The 22,349-nt window shown below is 50.8% G+C and overlaps 1 protein-coding gene across 1 annotated transcript; it reads right to left on the bottom strand.

Moving 5' to 3' along the window:
- Positions 1–3,574: 3,574 nt before the first annotated feature.
- Positions 3,575–20,671, bottom strand: MREG (melanoregulin). Its single transcript, XM_075153980.1, has 5 exons — positions 20,568–20,671; positions 15,875–16,034; positions 7,195–7,285; positions 5,276–5,439; positions 3,575–4,897 (listed from the first exon to the last, which is right to left on the bottom strand). The coding sequence occupies exons 1-5, from the start codon at positions 20,657–20,659 to the stop codon at positions 4,763–4,765; spliced, it is 642 nt and encodes a 213-aa protein (XP_075010081.1). The 5' UTR covers positions 20,660–20,671; the 3' UTR covers positions 3,575–4,762.
- Between the last annotated feature and the right edge of the window lie 1,678 nt (positions 20,672–22,349).

A 22,349-nucleotide genomic window follows, 5' to 3' on the forward strand; every position in this document is an offset into this window, starting at 1 on the left:
GCTATTTTGTGGTAAGTCACTCAACGTTACTGATCCTCATTAGGTTAGAAAAGTACATGCTTTTCCTCCAGGAAGAGTATGTAAGTGTTGGAATTTCTAACGTTAGAAGTGCTTGAAATTGAGTGGTTTGAAATGGTAATTTTTCCTATAGCTGACATTTAAAAGATGACAGTTTTCTTTCTCATGTCCATTCTCATTATTTAGCAGAACTTACGGTGTGATTTACATCCATAGCAAATAAAATGGAAAGCCTGACTCCTTTCAGGCCACTGCCTCCCATCTCTTCGCCTGCTGCTGTTCCAGCCTTTACCAAACACCTGCACTGCCACCTTCTGCCTGTCCTACAGATCACAGCTGAATTTCCACCATGATTTTTTTTCTTATCCTGCCAAATTCATGATTTATGTCCTAGGAAAACTTGGGATACAAAGAAGAATCCATGTGTCCACATGCACGGTCAAGATGGTCTGTAAACTGATTTTTGTTTCTAGCTGGTCTCTATTACAGACGGCGATTGCCCTATACATAATTCCAGCTTTGACTTAGGGGAAGGGAACCCTACAGTGTTGCTCCCCATGACCCAAAAAACTAAAATGTTTTGTTCAGCCACTGTTAAGCCAATATAGTGGCCAGTGACTAACCACAAGCGTTTTGACAGGTTTGCTCAACAGCCTGGTTGATGCAGGCAGCATCTGAAATAACCAAATGGGCGCTGGTAGAAGACAAAGCTTAAACCATCAGTTGGTAGAAATCAGGATTTCTTCCTCGACTTTGGAGAAGCTACCCTGATTCATACCCAATGGTTTCAAGCTATCATGTGAACTGTGCTAGTTGTGTCTGCTTCTACTGTGGCAAAGGAAAAGGAAACCCAAGTGGCGCATGTCTGTGGCTTACGGATGGATGAAAAATGTCCTTTTTTTTTTTCTTTCTCTTTCTTTCCAGTTGAAATATTAGTAAAATACAATGTCTATTTGAGAAAAAAGAGAAGTATCTGAAAGCTAAGTGAACCCAGATGTACTTTAAACCCTCTCACATTGCTCATTTAAAAGAATTCTTGATATTTTTCCTTTCCTGGCTAAGGAAGGGGTGCCAAGGTCACCCTCTATTTAGGAACATAAATGTTCTTCATGAACATGCTAATTCCTGCAGCAGCCAGCCCCACACCGAGTGGCACTTCCAAACAGGAGCAGAGTCCCTGGCCTCAGCCCTGCGAACCTTTGAAAGAGAGATGGGCTCAACCACTGTCTCCCGGAAAGTGCCAGAGCAATTATTAAATATCTAAAACTCAACCTTTAACAGAAAGCCAGTTCTTACAGCCTTGAGAGACTTAATGCATGCAGGAAAAGGTTGGAAAAATTTCCCCTGCATTGTAAACATGATTTCCTTCAGCACGCTGCAGCACGGCTAAGGGAACAGTGGCATCTGGTGTTCGCTGAGCTGTCTTACAGCCACCGCTTCCCAGGTGGGTGCTGGCAGCCTTCGCTGGGCACGGGCAGGATTTGGCTCCCCACATGCAGGTATTTAGTGGCACCTGAGGCCCATAGGACATCAAAGACTTCTGTACAAGCCTCCAAGCGTGATACAGGCCATATGGGAGACTCAAGCCCATCTGAGAGGCAGCTAGAGGTCTGGATGGTGCATCAAATGAGAGAAAAGCAAACTTGCTTCTAGAGAAGAAGGTAATTGGGGGATGAATTCCTCCCACCCAGGACCATGGCGGTGATGCAGCATCACCAGGGAGCCTTTGACTTGGATGCTGTTTGAGATTTATGTATTTTATGAAATCTTTATTCTGTCTTTCTCAATGGAGAGGAATTCGCTGCTTAATGGGGTGTCCTGGTCCATTTGGTGAGGCAGCCTGTCCTCCCAGAGGCCTATGACACTCAGTCTGTGCTGGAACAGCTCCAGGGTGTGATGCTCAACTTTGTGTGTCTGACTTGTTTTTACCATCTGAACATCTCCTCAGTTTAATCTCACATTCTCAATTTGAGACCCAAAATGCAAATGCTGCGCAGGAGCCTTATCCCTGCCAGGGATTTTTAACTTGCCCAAAATCTGGAATGAGTTTCATTGGGAGATGTTTGTTTGCGCTTCTTTCCCCATCTTTGTTCTTGCCCTTAAACAGGATAGTCCCACCATATCTGCTGTATAGACGTGGGTGGCTTTTCCTGTGGCAGAGCCTAAATGCATCTTTTAAGCACCTCTGGCAGGCCAGTATCAATAGGCAACTGGGCAGTATCTGAACCTTATGGTGAGTGTGTGCTGTGTCTGGGTTCCAGGTGGAGGGTCCTCCACTGCTGGTCCCCGAGACACAGCCAAAGGCTTGCTTGGAGACAAACTAAGCTGTGCTTCCTTCTCCTGTCAGCAGAGGAAGCCTAAATCTGAGCAAAACAAAAGTTAAAGATGTGCGTCTCCCTGGTGATTTCTATGCAAATTAGAAAAGGCAAATTACTCTCTTCATTTTACTAACTGAAATTCAGTTTATCAGTCTTCTACCTCAAGTACATGAAAGACAGGGCACTTCCTACTGAGAAGAACAGAATGACGAAGTTGAGCTTGGACCTCTATGGAAACAATTTCTGCTGGTTTCTGTAATTTTTCAAGTTGCAGATTTTTAGAAGTTCTGCATCCTTATACTAAACCTAAGGCTGTTTTGCAGTATTTCCAGGTTCCCCCATGACCAGTTTCATCTGAGTGCTGGGACTGACAGACCTTTTTCTGTTCATGTTGTGATCGGTACATAATTTGATGCACAAGTCCCTAAGCCTGGTTACTTCTCCCTGCTGCGCAAAAGTGAGCAGCTCCGCTCTGATCCGATGCTGCTGTTCATTCTTGCTCCTCCCTGTGGCTGTGCTCAGAAACTCAGCACCTCCCCTGCACAGGGCCTTACTTCTCATTCAGAAATCCTAATTGTTGTCTCTTTTAGGCAGTTTCTGTCCTATTAAGTTACAACAAATTGCATTTTGTTGACATCAGAACCGGTTTCACAGCTAGAAGTGACAGCAAGGGGTGTTTCTGCAAAGGCACCACTTAACGGTGACCTCCATTGCCCAAACAAGCAGCACCACAGCTAACAAGATATCTCTTCTCGCCCACGAGATTTAGCAACTCGTTAGGTGGTTTTACGTAGTACTATAAAGTGATAACATCCCAAGGGCTGACTTTTGGGTGGTGTCGTGTACTTTGGCACAGTGTTCCTCGGACCGCCAGATCTCTGTTCCGCAACAGTTTGTTCATATCAAACTCTGGAGATGCCATGCACTGAAGTTTATTTTCTATAAAAACATTGGAGGTTTTCCAAAGCACAGCTGAACTTCTGCTTAAAAAAAAATAATCAATGGGAACTGGGCACCTAACTCCAAATCCCACTGAAATTAAATTCAATCCCCATCATCTCCGACAAAGACTTTGGTCTTAGGCTGGCAAACAACCCTACTCTTTCAAGTCAAGGGGCAATTGTAAGTGTACAGAGAACAGGTCACAGAGGTGCATGCTCTACAAATACCCCAGCCCTTTTGCTATCAGCAGTCAAGAGAAATGTTGTTGCCTGAATAGGCAGAGAGTAAGAAACGTTGGTTTTGTAATGTGTTTTGTTTATTTAGCTCAGTTTTCACTGATGTCCTGAGTTGACAAAAATGTTTCCCAGGGAGACTGACAAACAGAAACAACTCATAAATATATATATTTTTTTATCAAACACTGTAGGTATAAACAAATAAAAGCTCTGTTTTGCTATTTTGGGAGGTCCTGTGTAACCAGCATTTTCAACTGGCCAATTAGCAGCACATGTGTTAATCAGTGAAGAACTTCCATTCTTTTTTAGAAGATCCAATCCAGTGTTCTAAAATTATTGCTCATCACCAGATAAAACCCCAAGATATCAAGGGCGTTCATTAAAAATCTTCATTAACAGCAGGGATGGTATATATTGACAGTACATGCAGCTTTATAGTGGGGTTTTTTTGAGAAATGAATTAAGATATTGGGCAACCAATCTGAGGATATTTGAGGGGTCAAATTCTCAGCAGGTCTGACCTTGGCACCTTCCTAAAATCTACCTTCTTTTAAGATGTTGGGCTGAGCACCCCCCGACACAAACACCTCCAAACCACTAATGGCAGGGGACACAGCACCCAACTGCGACACTGCTCCAAGGCTTTGCCGCCCGGCGCCAACTCCTCTCCCGGCTACTCGCTGCTCCTGCCTCTTTGCCAAATCCCCTGGGACCTGCCCGGCGGGGCTGCCACAGGATGGGGATGGGGAAGAGGACCCATGCACAGAGAAACGTCATGGAGTTGTAGACGACTGAGGTATTTTTCCTTCCTCGCTGGTCCTCCCGGCTCGCAGGGTCGAGGGAGGGGACAGTGGCAGGTACCAGCGGAAGGTGGAAATGTGGATCTCCTCGCAGCGCTTGTAACTACAGGCATCTCAACTTTTGCAGCTACTGGTAGCAACACCTTGCGCGGCAGGTTCCCCTCGTGCCTATCGCATACACTACTTGGCTAGCGGTCTCCCACCGGGGCTATGCTACGGCAGTTCTTGCTCCCTTCTGCTTGGGAGCACCTCGGGGCCAGTGTCCACCTTCCTGTGCCCTCCTCATGGGGCACGGCTCGCTGACCTCCTCGCTCTGCTCTGGCCGGCCCACTTGCTTCTCTGCAGGAAAACACGGAGCGGCACTACTTGTGCTAACCCCTCGGCAGAGGAGCCCGGTCCTGGAGGGAAAGAAACCCACTGTCCATCTCGCACCAGCAAAGCACGTTCCTCAGGGCATCACGACAGAGATGCACTGCGGGGCCTTCTGGCTGTCGTCCGCTCTTTCCCCGCTGGGTCTCTTTGGATACACCACGCTGGCCATCTTGAAGAACTCATCCGCAGCGTCCAGAGCTATGAGCCGATCCTGCCAAAGAAACGGGGTTTTACAGTCACTACGGGCTGCTTCGGGCAGCTCCCTCGTCAGGGTCCTCCCTCCACAGCTGCCCTCAGGTTAAGCCAGGCGTTAGGTCTGACCTTTTCCCACTTCGTTAACAGGCTGCAAGAGCACCCAGTTGCACAGGCTTAAAGGAACTTGGGGGGGCAAATTTATGGTACTACAGCACTGGTATTTCCAAGGAAGCTGAACAGCCAAGCTACAAGTGCAACAACCGATGGGGAAGCCCCAGATGCCACCATGTATTTGAGCATCCTCTGGTGCAGTTCACCTATCTGCTCCCCTTCATTTGAGCTCACTTGCAGAGATGGGGGCCGCGGGGAGGAAGGCACGCTCGGAGCTACTCACCACCACGAAGAGGTAGCGCTCAGAAAGCTCCCAGCTGGTCGGGAAGATGTTTGTCTCTTCGGAGAGTTTTAACAGGATATCCCGGGCTTTGCCCATGTTCTGGGAGTCGCTGATGATGCTGAGTTTGGTCACCGACAAGAGGGAGTCTGCTTCCTTCTGGAAACCTGGGAAAGAGATGTGTAACAGAAATGAGTCAAACATGCAAGCAGGGTCATCCCCGAGCCCTCCAGGCTCTTGCAAGGTTCCTTATTCCCCCTCCACTTTGGGTGGCTGCGTTCCCTACTTGCTAAAACAAACTAGTGTTTCCTTGAGGCACGCCCCATGTCTGCACTTGGGGCAGGTATGAGCTTGCTGGTGGGGAAAACAAACCATAAACCCATTCAGAGCAAGTTTGTTGCTAGTTTTTCAGAGAAGGCGTATGAACATCCACACCCAGGCTGCGGATTCAGCTCCTGCATGTTTTTGAAGCTGCCAGAGCTTTCAGGGTTGGTGGGGCTTCCTCAGCACCCCAGCGACTACGCCTATATGTTGTTGGGAGGTAACAGTGATAAAAAATCTGCAGCAGTAATGAATGCATGGGTAATTGTTCCTGTAGCGGTCAGCGTCTCTTATAGGAAGGGTATCCACGGAAGGAAAGGCGGAGGAGAATGAATGCAGGGATCTTTAAATGTAATGGCTACCATAAACTCTTTGTTCAGCTCCAGGGAGCTGGTGGCGATGTGTCTCACCTGAAAACACTTATGGGGAAAGAGTGGTGGTCTTATCATTAAAGCACGGGTCTAGATAACAAAAGATAGCAGGTCTTACTGGTTGCACATCTGTCTTCACTAAGGCCAAATGATCCTTGGCCTTGAGCTTCCCCACCCTTTGCAAAACAGCTCCGGAGCCATTGCGGATAGGAGTGAGATGTGGGAGAGCCTTTGTCAACGTGCAGTAACAGATGTAAAGATGTCAAGTGATCCCTCCCGTGTTTGGTCTGTACAGGCTGCACGAACACCTGGTGAAGATGAACGCTGATACCTAGTCATGAATTTATAATGTTCTTCCCATCCGGATGCCAGAACGGCAGGTAGGGCAGGAGCGGCTGAGATACCCATCTCTTTTGCTCCCAGTGATAATACCCTTGAACAGCCCAACAAGTGCGCTCGACTCGCACATCCTCTTCTCATTAGCTGCCAACCACCTCCAGAGCATGATGCAAGTCACCGAGCTGATGTGCCGGCACAGCACATCTCCTTGGCCCGAGTGTCACGCGCTGTGTGCAATGCAGTTGGGAAAACCAGGTCCCACCCGCCACTGCCTTCTCCAGAGGAGCAGCAGCCGAGCACACAGGACCGGTAGGTGCAGTTCACTGGTCGCAGGCTAGGAAATAGCAGGAGTAGGAGGCCCACTGTTGAGCAATTTCATTCGGTGAAAGAATATTTCAAATTCACTTAGGAGCAAACAAAGTGGGTGCTTTACCTCTGATAAGCTGGCATGGGCTAAGGAAGGAAAATAGATGTATCTGAGTTCAAATCTGAAAGGAATATTAATTTCTCCCCGCTTACCTCATTTAGAAAAATCCAGGGTGAACTCCCAGGTATCCCTGCTAAGCTTCCACAAGGAAGCTTGAAATGGATGAGTGGGCATGCTTTTATGGGCTTGAAAGGCTCTCCCACTGATCATGGTTCATGGGCTTTTTGACTGCCTGCAGACACGGTGGTCCCGTCTCCTCCCAGCCATGCCTGAGCTCTGGGGAGTCTCCCGCAGGCTCTCGGCTGCCGCGTGGGCCACCCGATGGCATTGCTCAGCGACCTTACTTTATTTTCCTCCATTTCTCCTCTACCAGCCTGATTTTGTGGAGCCGTTCCCATCCTCAACCATCATGGGACCTCTCATTCGGTACCACAGAAATTACATCCTTTTGTCCTCTAGCTTACCTAAATCCTCCAAAATGTGTTTCCATCTGTTTCTCACTTCTTTTCGCGTCTGCCGTAAGGTATAAATATCATAGTTGAGCTTTTGCCATTCCTGCAAAGGAGAAGGATAAGAGATATTCAATAATTTGCATGTGGGGAGGTCTCTGCTGCTTTTCTAGGAATTTCAGCTTTAGAAACAGAGCGAGTTGAACTGTTGGTGTTGGCACTGAGGGATCGGTGTGAAGGTTGATGGCCAGGCTGCTGTTGCCCCTGGAAGAAATTACACTGACCAGCATAAATATTTTAGCTTGACATTTGGTACAGCATCTCTGTATCTTCTCTGCATCTACAAAACAGGCTTCCAGTTACCTTGAAATTGGATTACAGAATCTAGCTTAGGCATTGCTGATGACCAAAGTGGTCTCCTCGGTCAGACAGGAAGAATATAATTCCAGCTCTGTGCTGGAAATTATAACGCTGTCCTAGGCTGGAGAACAACATGAACTTCCAAGTGTAGTTCATTTGAGAGGCTTCAGTCTCTTTGGTCCAAAGCCCTTTACCCCAAACCTTGACACCCCTGCCAGTATCAAAAGCTGAAGTTGTGAGAATACCTTATTTGGCCTTTGACAGCTTGAGAAAGCATGACCACGTATTAATAATGACCTTCTATAAACTATTGCAACACCTTATTTTCATATCCTTGCAGTTAAACTGGCATGGCACATTTTCTTACAGCTGATGATAGCCCGTGGGAAACTAAAAGTTTGAAAAAAAAGTTACTGCTTTCAGTATGGTCACACACTCCAAACTGCTCAGCCCTCTGTTTGGCATTTAACTGGAGCAGGCAGGTTTTCAAAAGCACTGGAAAACAAGAAAAATAGACTTTTTTAAAGGCTGGGGTACCCTTTTTTAAATAGCAGAGAAGAGGGATTCACATGGATGTTTGAGGGCTGAGCTGGAGTCTTTTGACATTAGAACTATTCTTGCTAGTTGATGCAGTTAATGCCTCACTGAACCATACAGCTTAAATCCTTGCACTTGACCTCAAGCTTTATATCTGCATAACAGGACGCTGCCTAAAGGGCAAGGTTTTGAGGTTATTTATTAAAGTTATACCAGCACAATTAAACACATCTGTATAAGTATGCATTCCTGTGGAAATGCATGTGTTCTGCGAGAAAACCAGGAATACTTTTCCTAGCTGAGTTTAATCAATGCACACACTGCAAAGGATGCATTTACAGAAGCATCCACACAGCGGGTCATAACATCACTCAGTTAATTTCCCTGCGCTAACAACTTTAATTAACCTCATTTCTCAGCAACAGATTACACAGATGGACTCTTGTAGAATAATCGGGTGTTGATCTGTGCCGTCTCCCTGGGATTTTCCTACGTGACACGCTGGGTTCAAAGGGCTTAAATAATACCCATGAAGGTAGGCTGTGCTTTAGAAATCCCACTGGTTTTCTGATACGTAGTGCCTTAAAGAGTTTACTTGATTTGAGAAAAAGTTGGAGATTTCTTAGTGTTTTTTTTCCTGACCCCAGCTGACACGCCACGACTGCAGAGAAATAAACAACGAGCCTGTTTTCTTGTTGTTCAGTGATAGTTGCAGGAACCCCTTGGAGATTACGCTTTGGAAGAAGAAGCCGGCGGGGTTAAGACACTGGTGAATTCAGGTCAGGAGAGCAGGGGAAACGCGGCTCTGCCTGCAGCCACTCGCTCTGCATCGCTCACCCTCCTGGAGAGCAAATCCCCCTTCATTTTTAGCTTTGTGTTGTTGCTCGCAACGAGCTAGCTTTGCCGATCAGAGCTCTGTTTCTCTCTTGACTGCAGCAGTACTTGAAAGCAGCTTTTCTGTTTGCACAGGAGGGCACCTGGCTGCCAGCACAAGGCATTAAAATGCCTCTTCAGCCCTTTGCTAGAGAAAGGAGGCAGGGACAAGACTCCTCTCTCCCGTGACACCAGCTCGTAGCTAGGAATTGAGCTCCTCTCAGTGAAAAAGAAGAGGGGTTTTATTGTATTAAAGCTTTGTGGGAAGTTTATTGCAAACTTGAAAAGAATAAAGAATAAAAGCTGCCCGGTGCCACGGTCCCCACTGGCAGGGATCCCTCGGAAACGTCTCAGCCTGCTCGTGACCCCACGGTATAAGCAGAAAGGAGAACAAACCAGTCTGGGCATGCTGGTGGGGAAACAAGCTGCGTGTCTCTGCCCTCCCGCGGAGATAAACAAGTGCTTTAATGCAGACAATCCATCAAGACACGGCTGCTGTGATTCCAGGCGTGCTTCACACTACTGAATTAGCGAGCCGGGGGGCTGGGAAAGATGCTCCCCTCCCCGAAACGCAGCTTGCTGGGCAGCAGCTTTCAGGGCTGCACGGATTCACCCCCCGTGGTAGCGAGCCAGACTCCTCGCTAAGCTAAATGGGGAGCGGTGCTTAGCATGCAGGGAAGCTGCTCCTGATTTTCTCTGGATTAACAGCAGCGTGTTTTCCCTCGTCTATTTTTGTTTTAAGGGAATCTAGGTTATGGCTTTCTTGTACGTCATAGTTACTGAGTTGCGTTATGGAAGTGAATACTGTGCATATTTAGTCCCAGGGGACTTCTAATAGTGTCCTGTCGATGAAGAATCTGGGGAGTGTGCAAAGGAGCGGCTTTGGTACAGAAAATTATGCTTAACAGTGGTTCCTGGGGGGGGACCTCTTGTTTTGGTGGTATTTCTTTTGCCTGGGAGCTGAATGTATTTATGTTTCCCCAGAGAAAGCTGGGAGGAGGATGCTGCACATGGTGCCAGCTGTTGAAAAGCAATTAGAGAGAGCAGAGATTATCGGGGTGAGGAGGGGCAGCTCCGGGCTGAGCTCTCGAAGGGACTCATGCCCTGTTCTGCATCAGCCTTAGAAAGCACCGAATTTTCCTGGATGATTCCTTGTAGCAGAGACATCCCAAAGGTTGTGGGCAGGGGGTTGTCCTCTGTGTTGCTTTAGTGAGGGAAATAGTTAAGAGCATCTTTCCACCCCCAAAATTATTCTAAAAAGCATCTCCCTTTAACTACGCAGCAGAGGAGGAGCAAAGCCTGCCTAGCCCTGCATCTCCGCATAGGAATGGGCAACATCAGAGACTTTGGGGAGGGTGTTCCCCATGCACATCCCGTGAGTCACCAAGAGGTGACCTGCGGAGGGAGCGTTTGGTCGGGGCCGGGCAACATCACGAGGCCGAGGCTGCTGAGCACCCGCTGCCGGGCAGCCCCAGGGCAGGCAGCCGGGGCTCCACGCTAAACCCCGCTCTCCTTCAGCCCACGCTGCGCCTGTGACTGGGACCGCTGCGGCGTACCAGGGCACCGGCGAGATGCAGGACAGGGCACGCCGGTGCTTAGGCAGCCCTGGGCAGAGCGAGGCTGGAGCAGGCTGCCCTCTGTGCCGCATCCCGGGCTGGCTCCCCCCCAGAGCCCCTTACAGCGAGGTGCCCAAGCCTGTGTGCAGGCATGGGACAAGCAGCTCTCTCTCAAAACTTAGCTTCGTTTTGCATTTTGTGTGCACCTTTGTTCCCCGTCCTGCCTCTTGCCTAGTTAGATGTAACTTCTGGAGCAGCGAGGAGGCTTCTTGCACACAGTACTGGGAACGTTCAGTGGGAGACTGGTCTTCACCAAACCCCTTGGTGTTTCTATGGGTCTGGGACATCCCAGCGATGCATTCAAAATCAGTCCTTTAAGAAAAATACCCTTTTGCCAAAATCTGAATTAACCACAGGAAACCAAAGCAGGTTGCAGTTCCTAGCCCTGTTTTTTGCAACCAGTTTTGTCCTTTTAAACCTACATAGCAGGGCACAACATATACCAGAGGGGGCTTGAGAAAACCCTTTGTGCATGAGTCAAGAATATCCCGGGAGCAGCAGGGAAACCCCGCCGCCTCTCTCCTCTGAGTGCTCAGCCCTTCAAATATTTACCTGAAAAACTTCCCCAGACTCTCTAGTGTGATATACTAAATCTGCAAATGCCAAATGGAAGTGAGGAAATGCTGGGCATGAAATATAAGCCAGGTTGGTACATAACCGAGAGCTCTGGGAAAAAAAGTGCCAAGAGAACAGGCAAGCACTGTCCAACTTTTCATCCCTGCTCGTATGGAAATTTCCTAATTAGTAGGTAGCTTTCCTCATGTCGCCAAAGCAATCCTCTACCAAAGCCTTCTCCTTTATTCCCTTGAAAGCAATTGGTGTCACCGTTCTGTTCAAGAGTTATTTTGGAAATGAGGTCAAAACAGAGTTATCAGGGAAAGACTGCAAAATACCAGCCCAGGTACCACGCCACATCCAGGGATGCTCCTACTCTGGCTCTGCGACTGGCCCCACTGGAAGGAGTTGAGCAAATACGAACTCTAGAGCCACGCTCATACATCGAACCATCGACCGACATCTCAGCTTAGAATAAGCTTAAATTGGATTCAGTTTTAAGAGGGGCATGCAGAAGTTCATAAATAATTTTTCATATGTATTAAGTGGGTCAGTTCTGGGCTCCCCAATCAGCATCCCCGACCCAAATCCCATCACCTCTCTATGCCCCAGCAACAGTGTGTCGCAATACTGACCTTCTCTGTAATGTGTTTAAAAAAGAATAATCCTGTAGGAGAGCAGGAGGAAGCAGAAAAATAGGCCTTGTCAGCTCATTAATGGGCTTGCCAGGAGGATCGTGCCAGCGCGGCTCTGCTAGCCAGGCCCCCGGCAGAGATGCAGGCTGAGGAATTGCCTTTGCTAGTGGGGTTTATGATCCCACCTTCCCCAAGGGAATAAGCCAAAAGAAGAAGGAAACACTGCATTTACGACAAGCCATAAGAACAGTGTTTTTTCCTCGATCATAATGCAAAAACCCACCTTTAATTTCTGTCCACAGACCCACGGCGCAGCTGCCCTAAACCTGGCTCCTTCTCTGAAGCCAGTGTTGGTGCAACAGCTCAGGCTCTCTGCCCGTGGCTGGGTAACTCCATGCACCCCATCAGAGCGCATTGAGGCACCAGGGCCACCACAAACTGGTCCTCATGGAGGATGGCATCTGCCACACCGTGCACATAAGCCAAATAAGCCCAGCTCCTGCTGTCAACATTGGAGGCACACTAGTCCTTCTTCCCCATAAAATGCTTTTCTCTGCATTAGCAGGGTACGTGCTGGAACAGTGACTTGGCCTGTATCTATGCAGCACCTTAAATAACATCTTGTTTTCCTAGAGGTCCCCATTTCACCTCCAGGTTTGGGGTTTTACTTTACACCACAACAGGTTTGATCACACTGCAGGGTAGGAGCAGGAAAAAAACCATTTTTTCCATATTTGAAAAGTTGACTCCAGCCTTCAAAAGCTTTGATCTCCAAAGGCTGCATCAGCTTTACCAGCCCCCTTAAGCCAGCCCTTCAGCTACGGCTTTTCTGGTTTTCTCCGCGCACACCCTTCCTTGCCCACACTTTGCTTCCGAAAGCGCATCCAAGCACACCGTGCTCATCGGCCTCAAGCAGAGAGAAATGCGGAGCCGCAAGTTGCTCAGTCCTCATGATTTTAGGAGGCTCCAGCGAATCTTGCCTCAGGTACCCATTGCACGGTGGGCTTGGCAACCGCTGGGTGCTCCAGCGGGCTCCACCACGGCCAACGGCCCCGTGAGCCGTCACTCCCAGCACACAGCACCGAGCAGGACGAGCAAGTGGGTGTGAAACAGGGCGCACCCGGGACGTCACGCTGCTCGCTTTGAAGAGCTTGCTGCCCTGGTTCAACGAGAAGCGGGGTGGAACAGCCCCGCCATCCTTATGCAAGCTAAGGTCACACCGAGTTTGGGCTGGAGTTGCCAAATTTCCCAGAGTGGGGCCATCGGGAGGGGGCAAGGAGAAGAAACGGCTCCACATGGATCAGTTGTGGGTCCAGCCCCATGATGGGTGCAAGGAACCGACCCCAAGGGAGGACACCAACGCTGTGAGTTGCTGGCAGCCCCACCACAAATGATCTAACACGCAGAAAACTGGTTGAGCTACAGGGTGCACTCGGTGTTGGAGCGCCTGGCCCTTCACATACACAGTTTGGTTTATTGATGTACACCGATCCTCAGTGCAGAGGTGCCCAGGCCAGGAGAGAGCCATCATGGACCATGCCAGCTGACCTCCAGCACTGTGCCGATGTCACCACTGCATCCTGGCCCACCGCTTCTCCTGTCCTAGCTCACAGCACCTTGTCACTACATGAACAACCATTCTTAAAAAAAAAAGAAAAAAAAGGAAAGCAGAAATGGGTTAGCCAGATTAAGAAAAACGCGATACTGGTTTGAGGCCAAGATGGTGCCATACAGATAAAACACACGACGTAGAGCGACCTGCTCTTTGGGATCCTTCCAAAGTCCTGCGCTAGGAAATCACAAAGATAAAGGTGGGGAATGGCAAAGCACACAGTAAGTGCACAGCACGCCGAAATTTCTTTGTTAAATGAAGGAGCAGAAATACAGGGACTAGTTCTCCTTTCAATCCAATTTTAACCAAGAGAAAAAAAAGGACCTATGGTTTTGTAACGCTTGTGCCCTGCATAAACGAGAAGCCATTCCTCCGTCCCCTGTCCTGCAGCATCCACACGCTCTCTCCGGGGACTTTGGGAGCAGAGCAGCTCCCAAAGCAGATTATGGCTTTTGCAGCCCAGTGCTGTTTTGCAATTAGACTTCTTTCTCTCTCTCAGGGCTGAAGCCTCATTAGGAGGGGAGGGCAACGCAATCTGGCCTAGTTTTAAAATGCTCGCTGGAGTAAGGAGAGATTTCGGCACCCGGGGCCGAACGCAGGAATGTTGGCTTTCCTGGCCAAGTCCCTCCCTGTTCTGCCACGCAGAAAAAGCTGCAGCTGGAAACTGCAGCAGCTTGCGGGGCTTATATATATTCTGCCTCAGTTTCCCTAGCTGTAAAAGAGAGACGGCAGAGAGGCTGGCAATCACTAGCTGCAAAGGGCACTGTGCCATAATTCAAATCAAGCGTACCACGGGTTGGCTTTCTTCAAAGTTGGCCTGATGTACTCCTCAGGTTTTTTTATATATTGCACTGCATAAAAAAACAGAGTATGTGATCTTACATTCGTTGTGGAGAGGAAGCCCCATGCTCTTCGTACTTTCCTTTTTCACTGGCAGGCATGGCAGCTGCACAGACCCGCTAAAAACCCTACGGACATGCTGAAGGCAGAGAGAAAGCGTTGGGTTTAGGACAAGCAGGCGCAGGAGCGCTCTCTTGCTCACCCATAACTGATGCTCTCCTCCGCAACCTGAGCAAGGCTGACACACAACGCTCCCTTGCCCAGGGAGCCGTCTTTTTAGCAGCCCGTCCACTTATGATACCGTTTTATAAATAATAATAGCTTTCAGGAGGCCTGCCTCTTAATGAGCCCTAAATCAAGCTAAAAGGCTGCTCGACTGGGTGCGGGCTGAGACGAGGAGCTTCAGCGCTGCCCTGAAGTACACCCAGCTCTGAGCAGCCCAGGACCGGCGCAGCCCCCTAATGGAGTTGTCCTCGTTTTCTTCAGCCAATTTGGGCTGGATGAGGCTCCCTGTCTTCTCTAAGACAAGCAATCGCAAGATAGAGAAAGCAGTGCTGGGGAGGGAAGAGGATATCTTCAGTTACAGCTGCGATAGCTGTAACGGTTACATGCAGCCATGAAAACGTTGTTACAAACCCATCCATTGTAAACACCACGATTAAGTCAATCCCCACCAAAAAAAAAAAAAAAACCTAAATGGGGATTCTGGCCAACTGTATACAAGGATTGCATTATCTCATTTTAAGTTTTAAAAATTGTAATTTTGATCTCAGCTGTACCTCTGGAGTTTAAGGCTTCTCGTGAAAGCTGACCTAGCTCGTGGTTTAAGGGGACCATCACAGGAGGAAGAGTTACAGCCTTGCGGTCTCTTGGATGAAGTGGGATCACGTTGAAATGAAATGTGAAGCCTCCAGGCTTTCATGCAAACATTTTGAAGTCTTAAAAGCAATCAGGGAGGGGAAAACGTGTCACTATGTGCTACACCCTGCTCTTAATCAGGCCACTGAAATCTCCTTTGCGCAGAAGTGCTTTAGCAAAGGAAATCAGGGCTGCAAAACAGCCTTTATGTAACAGCGATGATTTTTCCCTTCTGCGCTAAGAGCTGTGCCAGTTCTCCGCTTCTCGATAATTGCCGAACTACCCATAAGAGGAGTATTTAACTTGATGTGCCACCGGAGCGGCAGCTCAGCTCCAGGCGCTGCCATTGCCGGGCAAACGCCACTGCCGGCAGGGCTAATGCCAGTCTGATCACAGAAGGGCCAAACCAGGGAAATATTGGACAAAAAAAGCAGCCTGTGAAGCTAGGAAATTGAGCTGGGGGTCCCAGTGCTACCAGTACACATTTGCGGGTGGTGGTGGTAGAGGTGCTTGCAGGGCATCGTGCAGCCCAGCTCAGGGCGGCTCTCCTAGCTCAACCGCCGGAGACATCCCCGAGCTTCCCAGGGTGAGATGGCTACAGATGGATCCACACCAGATATAGGATAACATCTGGAGGGTGATGGAGCAGATGGGAGGACCTGATGCCTACATGAGCCACGTTGGGGGACTTGGGGATCTTTATAGCAGCTTAATGGGTGCTTAAATAAAGGCACTGCCAAAGCACCCGATGAAAGCACCGAGCCTTGGTCCGCAGTGAAACCCAAGCGTGAGGAACAGCACCGCCTCACCTCCGAGTCCTTGTCCAGCTGGTTCCTGACCACAATCATGTTGTACAGCACCCGGTCGTCATCCGCCTCTGTGTGGGTCACGTCGTGCGGGGTGCTCCACAGGTTCTGCTCCTCGTCCCGCGCCAGCGTGGCTCCGAAGGAGGTGTAGGGGTTGTTGTTACTGCAGAGAGGGGGAGAGGAGAGGCAGCGTTAGCTACCGCAGCATCACACTGCATCCTTTTACCTTCCCATTTCTGTGGCATCCCCTCTCGCAGCCCAATGTGCTGCCTGGGAGAGAGGAGGAAGAGGAGGAGGGGGGAATGGGAAGGCAGTCAGAGTTTTTTACCTTAGCAAACATCCTGACCACGCAAGCCATGGTTCAAACCAGGCAGTGCTGCCATGAAACCAAAGACATCAGACAACAGGCATTTGCTAAAGACATCAGATATTATTTGAGCAGCTAGGATGGAGGAACTGGGAGCACCCATTTGTAAGGATGAAAGGCGGCAGCTCCCCATTGCTCCCGCAGCCCCCTGCCCTGCTCCCCATCACGCCTTCCCACCCCAAACCCTGTGCAAGCCCCCCCAGCCTCTCCGAGCTTAACGTGGGAACAGTTCTAATTAATTTAGACTCAAAAATCCCAGCGGCTCCGGAGGGTATTTTCTCTCTGCCCGGCTAACTCTGCAGCCGTGCCAAGATCCCAGCGGCACAATCTGTCCCCAGGGAGACTTTGTGCGCAGAGGGATATGCCTTGAGCAGCAGGCAAGGGGATGGCTGCGTGCAAAGCCTCTCCCTTGCCTCTTGGCCAAAGAAGCAGCTTCTACCCATCTTCTCCTCAAAGGCAGTGCCGTTGGGCACGGTTTTATTTTGGACAAAACACACGCCACCTTTGCTGAGGGAGCTGGGACTGGCTAGCCCAGGGGATAGCTCAGGGGGATCTTATCCATGTGTATAAGTACCTGATGGGAGGGAGCGAAGGAGACAGAGCCAGACCCTTCTTAGCGGTGGCCCATGATAGGACACATATAGAAATATAGGAAAGTCTGTTTAACCATAGGAAAAAAATGTTCTAGTGCAAGGGTGGGCAAACACTGGCACAGGTTGCCCGGAGAGGTTGTGGAGTCTCCATCCTTGGAGACACTCAAAGCCCAACTGGACATGGTCCTGGGCAACCTGCTCCGGCTGACCCTGCTTGAGCAGGGGTTGGACTGGATGCTCTCCAGAGGTCCCACCTCCGCAACGATGTTTCTGTGTGACCCAAGGGCTCTGTTTTCTCCCCAGCAGCCCAAACCCCACCGAATCAAGCAAGCAATCCCCACAGGGGAAAACCCACCCTGGCAGCTCCTACCTGAGAGGTACAGCGATGCACTGAGCTGCGCAAGGACCTGTGCCAAGGCGCAGAAAGGACATGTAGCCCCATCTTTATTTTGGGGATGGAAATGTCCTCAGCCTGCTTGTGAACTCTGGGCTTTATTTGCTTAGCCGTCAGCAAAGCAGAGCATCATCTTCTGGGAAGGCTGTCCCCACCGAGGCGAGGAGCTTTTCTCTGCACTGGTGGCAGTTCTGTGTTTTATGGCTTTATGTTGCTACTGGGACGTGCATTTTTTTAATATGGTTATTTAATTCTGCCAAGAGAACTTTTAGCAGAGGATTTCCATAATGTTTCTAATCAAGATGTCCAGACACTTGAGCAGAACAACACAAATGGCGAAATATTTTCGGCCTTACCCAATAGTCTCATTAGCCATCCTGTGGCAATCGCTGCTCACTTCTTGTTAGAACAACCCACTGTTTATTCTATTTGCTACCCAAACCCCATTCCTTTCGCAAGGAACCCATCCAGCGAAACCTCAGATAACACTGCGGGCGCTTTAGCCTTGATGCCAAGCCATAAAAAAGATGCTAAGAGGAGCTCCAGCACACAGATAAAATAGAAAAAAATCATTCACATCAGCATTCCTGCAGGAAGGTTAATTAGACTTTCAACAAGCCAAAAACCTGAGCAACAGGTAATAAGCTAAAAGATAATCTCTTATTATCTCTCATTAAAGACAAGCAAACGAATGTAACTTGGAGGGTATGGATGGCATAACTCAGCCGTTCCTACACCGGAGCCAGCATGGGTTCGCTCAAACCGTTTTTCAAATGTGGAGCAGGTAGGATCCCAGCCTGGAAGGGATCACTCAGGAGCCAGCCATGCTATCAGCAGGAGCTCGGTCCCATCCTGCCTTCGACAGGCTTCTTCCCACTCAGTGACTTACCGGTACCCTTAACACCTACTTACTTTAAAAACCAGTATTTGGCAATATCACTAACACGCCTTAGTTTTTACGAGCCACTCCCTCACAGCTTGCAAGGTGCTTCCCGATGCATCTCTATTTCCAAACCGCGGCACGGAGCATCCAGCAGCCTGTAAGGGATGCGGGCAGTGCCCAGGAATCAGCAAATCCATACAAGCACGGAGAGCTCTGCCAACAGCGAGCACCCGCAGAGCGCGCTGGACCTTCCAAGCAACATTTAAAATGAAGAAATGGGAGGGAAAAAAGGAGCACGTGAACGGCAGCCTGCTTTGCAGGTTACAGGAGTCTCCGTGGGACCAGAGAGGACTCAGACCATTTCACACTCTGGGCTGTAGCCAGAAAATGGTGAGCAATAATGCTTCATCAACAAATTCCTGCTCCAAGGGGCTTTCAGTCCAGATCAAACCCATTTCAGGATTCAGAGCCCAAATTCTCAGTTTATTTGCATCCTGAGGACACCATCCGAGCCAGATCCCACCTTCTCACATGGAGAGACAGCCAGGCAGCCTGGATGCTTTGCTGCATTTTGGCTGGGGTTTCTTTTCCCAGCCCTGCACTAGCGCTGTGCCTACATCCATGCTCCATCCCCACCTCCACGCACAGTGCTGGCTGCTCTCACTGGCCTCGTCACGGGTTGCAGCCAGCCTTGTATACACTCGGGTAATAGATGCACCACATTATACTTATATTACCTCCTCCTCACTGCTTCGTTCTTTGACACGTCGGATTTTTGAGACTGCAACCACTCCACTTGGGGAAAATAAGGTGAAAAGTCATAAAGTCAACATTTCGGTAGCAACACCAGCTCCCAAAAACTAAAACTCAGCTAAAAGATCGGAAACCTCAAGCAAGTCATTCATTTTAAACAACGCTACGATAAAAATAAAAATACAGCAAGCGTGCTCCTGCAAGATCCCGGCTCTGAAATAAAACCCCAAAATCCTCCCAACGAGGGACAAGCCAGCGATTAGGCTGTTGGATTAATCATGCTGGCACACTTGTGCAAGAGCAGGTGCCTTTCGAATGCCCAGCATTTATACAGGCTTTCCTACTTATAGCCAGCATTAATTGGATCGCCAGCGGAAGGCGTGTTACTAAAGAAAGGTGCCTGGTGAGTGACAGCCACCCCGGCCGACAAGGCAGCAGGAAGGAGCCTCTCCGCACGTGTGCTCGGCTCTCGTTAGGTTAATGCCAATTTCCTGGGCTGGAGGCCCCATGCTCAGGATTATCTGGTTATTATTTAGGTAACTGCTTTACCAGCACGAAATCAGGACGTTTTAAGCCCTGTTGCCGGCTCTGCTATTACCCGATACCTATGTAGGCCACAGGGGGAGCATCCCACCCTCCTTGAAATGCCTCTGTCCCACCGATGACACAGGGAGGGCATGGTCCCTGCCCTGTCCCAGGGCTGGGATACCCACTGCGGGCTTCGGCAGCGGCCAGGACCCCAGCTGGCAGCTGGGGAAGGAGGGAGAGGTGTTGCAAACCCCGGGCACAGACGTTTTGCAACATGCAAAACCTCCTTACGTGCTTGCACAGCTCACAGCTCATCTCCGCGACTCAGGGCTTCATCTTTTTGTACGAAAATCCCCCCCAACCTCACGGCTCTGTGCACAAGACAGATGCGATCGATAGCGGGAGGGAAAAATCTGCTCTCTAGAGATCAGCGCGCGCACTGCTTTCACATAAAGCCGGTTCCAGCAGTGCAGCGACGTCTCCTTTCCAGCACCCCCGGCCCGGGAACAGAGCTCTGTGCAGCACAGACGGCAGAACGCGACCCCTGGGTAGTAATGCAGGGACCGAGGCACCCCTGCTCGCAGGTGGGACCCCCTTTTTGTTCGGCGCCTCGGCCCCCTCTATTGAAATCCCACCGTGGAAAGACAAAAGCCGAACGGTTCCTATGGCGAGAGGCGCACGGGAAACACCGAAGAGATGCCGCTCTTGGTTCGGCTTGCTAAACTTAACCATAAAAAACCCCACGGCATCGGCGTACATCACGCCACGAGGTGTCAGAAACAACCCGGCCCCTATGGCAAGCCAACCCAGGCGGAAAGAGAACTGAAAGCAGCTTGTTACCTTCGGGAGAAAATCCCTTTGGAGCCTCGTCCGGCTCTCGCAGGGGATGGCCAACTCCCTATGGAGAGCAGCGGCTGCTAAATCACTGGAAACTGTTTTGGGGGAAAATGGGGCTCGGCTTGACGCGACAGGGGCAGCCAACCTGCGGGAAAGGGCTCTGGGGTCCGGATGGTGCCGGCGTGGGGGTGAAGAGGGGCTCACGCGTGGCCGTGGAGCAGGCAACCCATCTGCGGTGGGAGCATCCTTGCTCCCGCGCAAGGCGGGGGGGCTCAGCCCCATCCCTCCAAGGGGGCTGGGGGTTAGGGAAGGGGACGGCGGGGGGGGGGGGGGGGTCTCACCTGAGCAAGGGCTCCTTCTCGGGCGCAGCCGCCTCCCCTCCGCAGCAGCCGCAGCAACCGCCCAGCGAGCGCAGCCAGGCCCCCAGCCCCATCGGCGCCGCCGGAGAGCCGCGCTGGGCGGGCCGGGCTGAGCCCTCCCCCGGCCCGGCAGCGCCGCCGCCGGAGGAGCGGGGCAGGGCCGGGCTCCGCGCCCGCCGCGCCGCCCCCGCCGCCCTTCCCCGCCAGCAGCGGCCGCTCCCACGGCGGCTCTGGGCGGGCTGACTCAGGGCCAGACCCCCTGCAGCCTCCCGCGCCCTTCTGTACGCTCCTGCGCCCTCCCGCATCCTGATGCACCCTCCTGCATCCCCATGCAACTTCCCACACCCTCCTGCAGCCTCCTGCACTCCCCCGCCCTCCCCTGCACCCTCCTGCACCTCCCGCATCCTACTGCACTCTCATGCATCTTCCCACACCCTCCTGCAGCTTCCTGCACTCCCCCACACCGCCCTGCACCTCCCGCATCCTGCTGCGCCCTCCTGCATCCTCCCGCACCCCCCTGCACCCTCCTGCACCTCCCGCATCCTGCTGCACCCTTCTGCATCCTCAGACACACTCCTGCATCCTCCCGCACCTCCCGCATCCTGCTGCACCCTCACACGCCCTCCTGCGCCCTCCTGCACCTTTCTGTACACTCTTGTGCCCTCCTGCATCCTCACATCCTCTTGCAGCCTCCCGCACCCTCCCGCATCCTGATGCACCCTCCTGCACCCCCATGCACCCTCCTGCATCTTCCCACACCTTCCTGCATCCTCCAGCACCCTCCTGCACTCCCTCGCATCCTCCTGCACCGTCCTGCACCCTCCTGCACCTCCCACATCCTCACACACCCTCCTGCAACCTCCTGCATGCACCCTCCTGCACCTTCCACATGCTCAGATCCCCTCCTGCATCCTGCTGCACCCTCCTGCACCCTCCTCGATGCCCGTTTCAGGCGGGGCGCCCCGGCTGAAACGGGCAATCACGGGCCATTGCAGCACGCCAAAAACCAGAAATCCCCCCTTTCCAATCCTCCACACCACTACGCTGCTGGGCTTGTTCCCGCTTGGCTTTCGGGACACAGGGCTGTGATCCTGGGAACTGCAATGGGAAATGGGCAGGGGATGATGGACTCAGCCGTCTCCTGGCGCAGGGTTTTTTGGAGGAAGGAGAGAAGAGCCTAAAAGATTGCTCTCTTCCCCTTTATTTCTCCCTTTCTTACACTGAATATTCCTATCATGTGCCTTGCTCAGACCCCAAGGAACAAGAATAAAGCTTAAACGCTGAATTAAGATGGTCCTGGATCTCGTTTAATTGCCACAGGTTTGATTGCATTTCAGAACAGACCATCAAGCATCAGCCAGTCCCCAAAGCAATCGCTCCAAGTGTGGTTGGCCGTGCGCGTCCTGCAGGGTCATTTAATTTTAGTACAGCAGCTTCCTGACACCACTGAATTTTTTGCTTATCCCAGCAGATATAATAATGTCATCTACTATATCCTTGTGGCCAGCCCATGCACACAAGGAAAGGTGAAATAAAATCAGTTGGCACTCACGTTTCTCTCCCTCTTTTTAATTCCAGGGCTTGTTGATTCATCCTCAGTGAATTTATGGCCCCTTGGATGCCCAAGAGCCCCGGAAAGTGAAGTTCTGTGCTAGACAAAGCACAACCATTTTGTAACAGCGCTGCAAAATGTCATAAAGGAACATACTTGGCTCAGGGACTTCCTAGCATCCGAATCCAGCCCTAGTGAGGTTTCCCTGATGG

The sequence above is a fragment of the Calonectris borealis genome, chromosome 6, assembly GCF_964195595.1.
Source record: "Calonectris borealis chromosome 6, bCalBor7.hap1.2, whole genome shotgun sequence".
Classification (NCBI taxonomy): domain Eukaryota; kingdom Metazoa; phylum Chordata; class Aves; order Procellariiformes; family Procellariidae; genus Calonectris; species Calonectris borealis.

Bases quoted from the DNA above. Each gene is read 5' to 3' on its own strand.
- MREG (XM_075153980.1), bottom strand. From the start codon at position 20,659: ATGGGGCTGGGGGCCTGGCTGCGCTCGCTGGGCGGTTGCTGCGGCTGC. The intron at 7,286-15,874 runs GTGAGGCGGTGC...TCTCCTTTGCAG, and splicing joins AGCTGGACAAGGACTCGGAG to GAATGGCAAAAGCTCAACTA. The intron at 5,440-7,194 runs GTAAGCTAGAGG...TCTCTTTCCCAG, and splicing joins ACACATTTTGGAGGATTTAG to GTTTCCAGAAGGAAGCAGAC.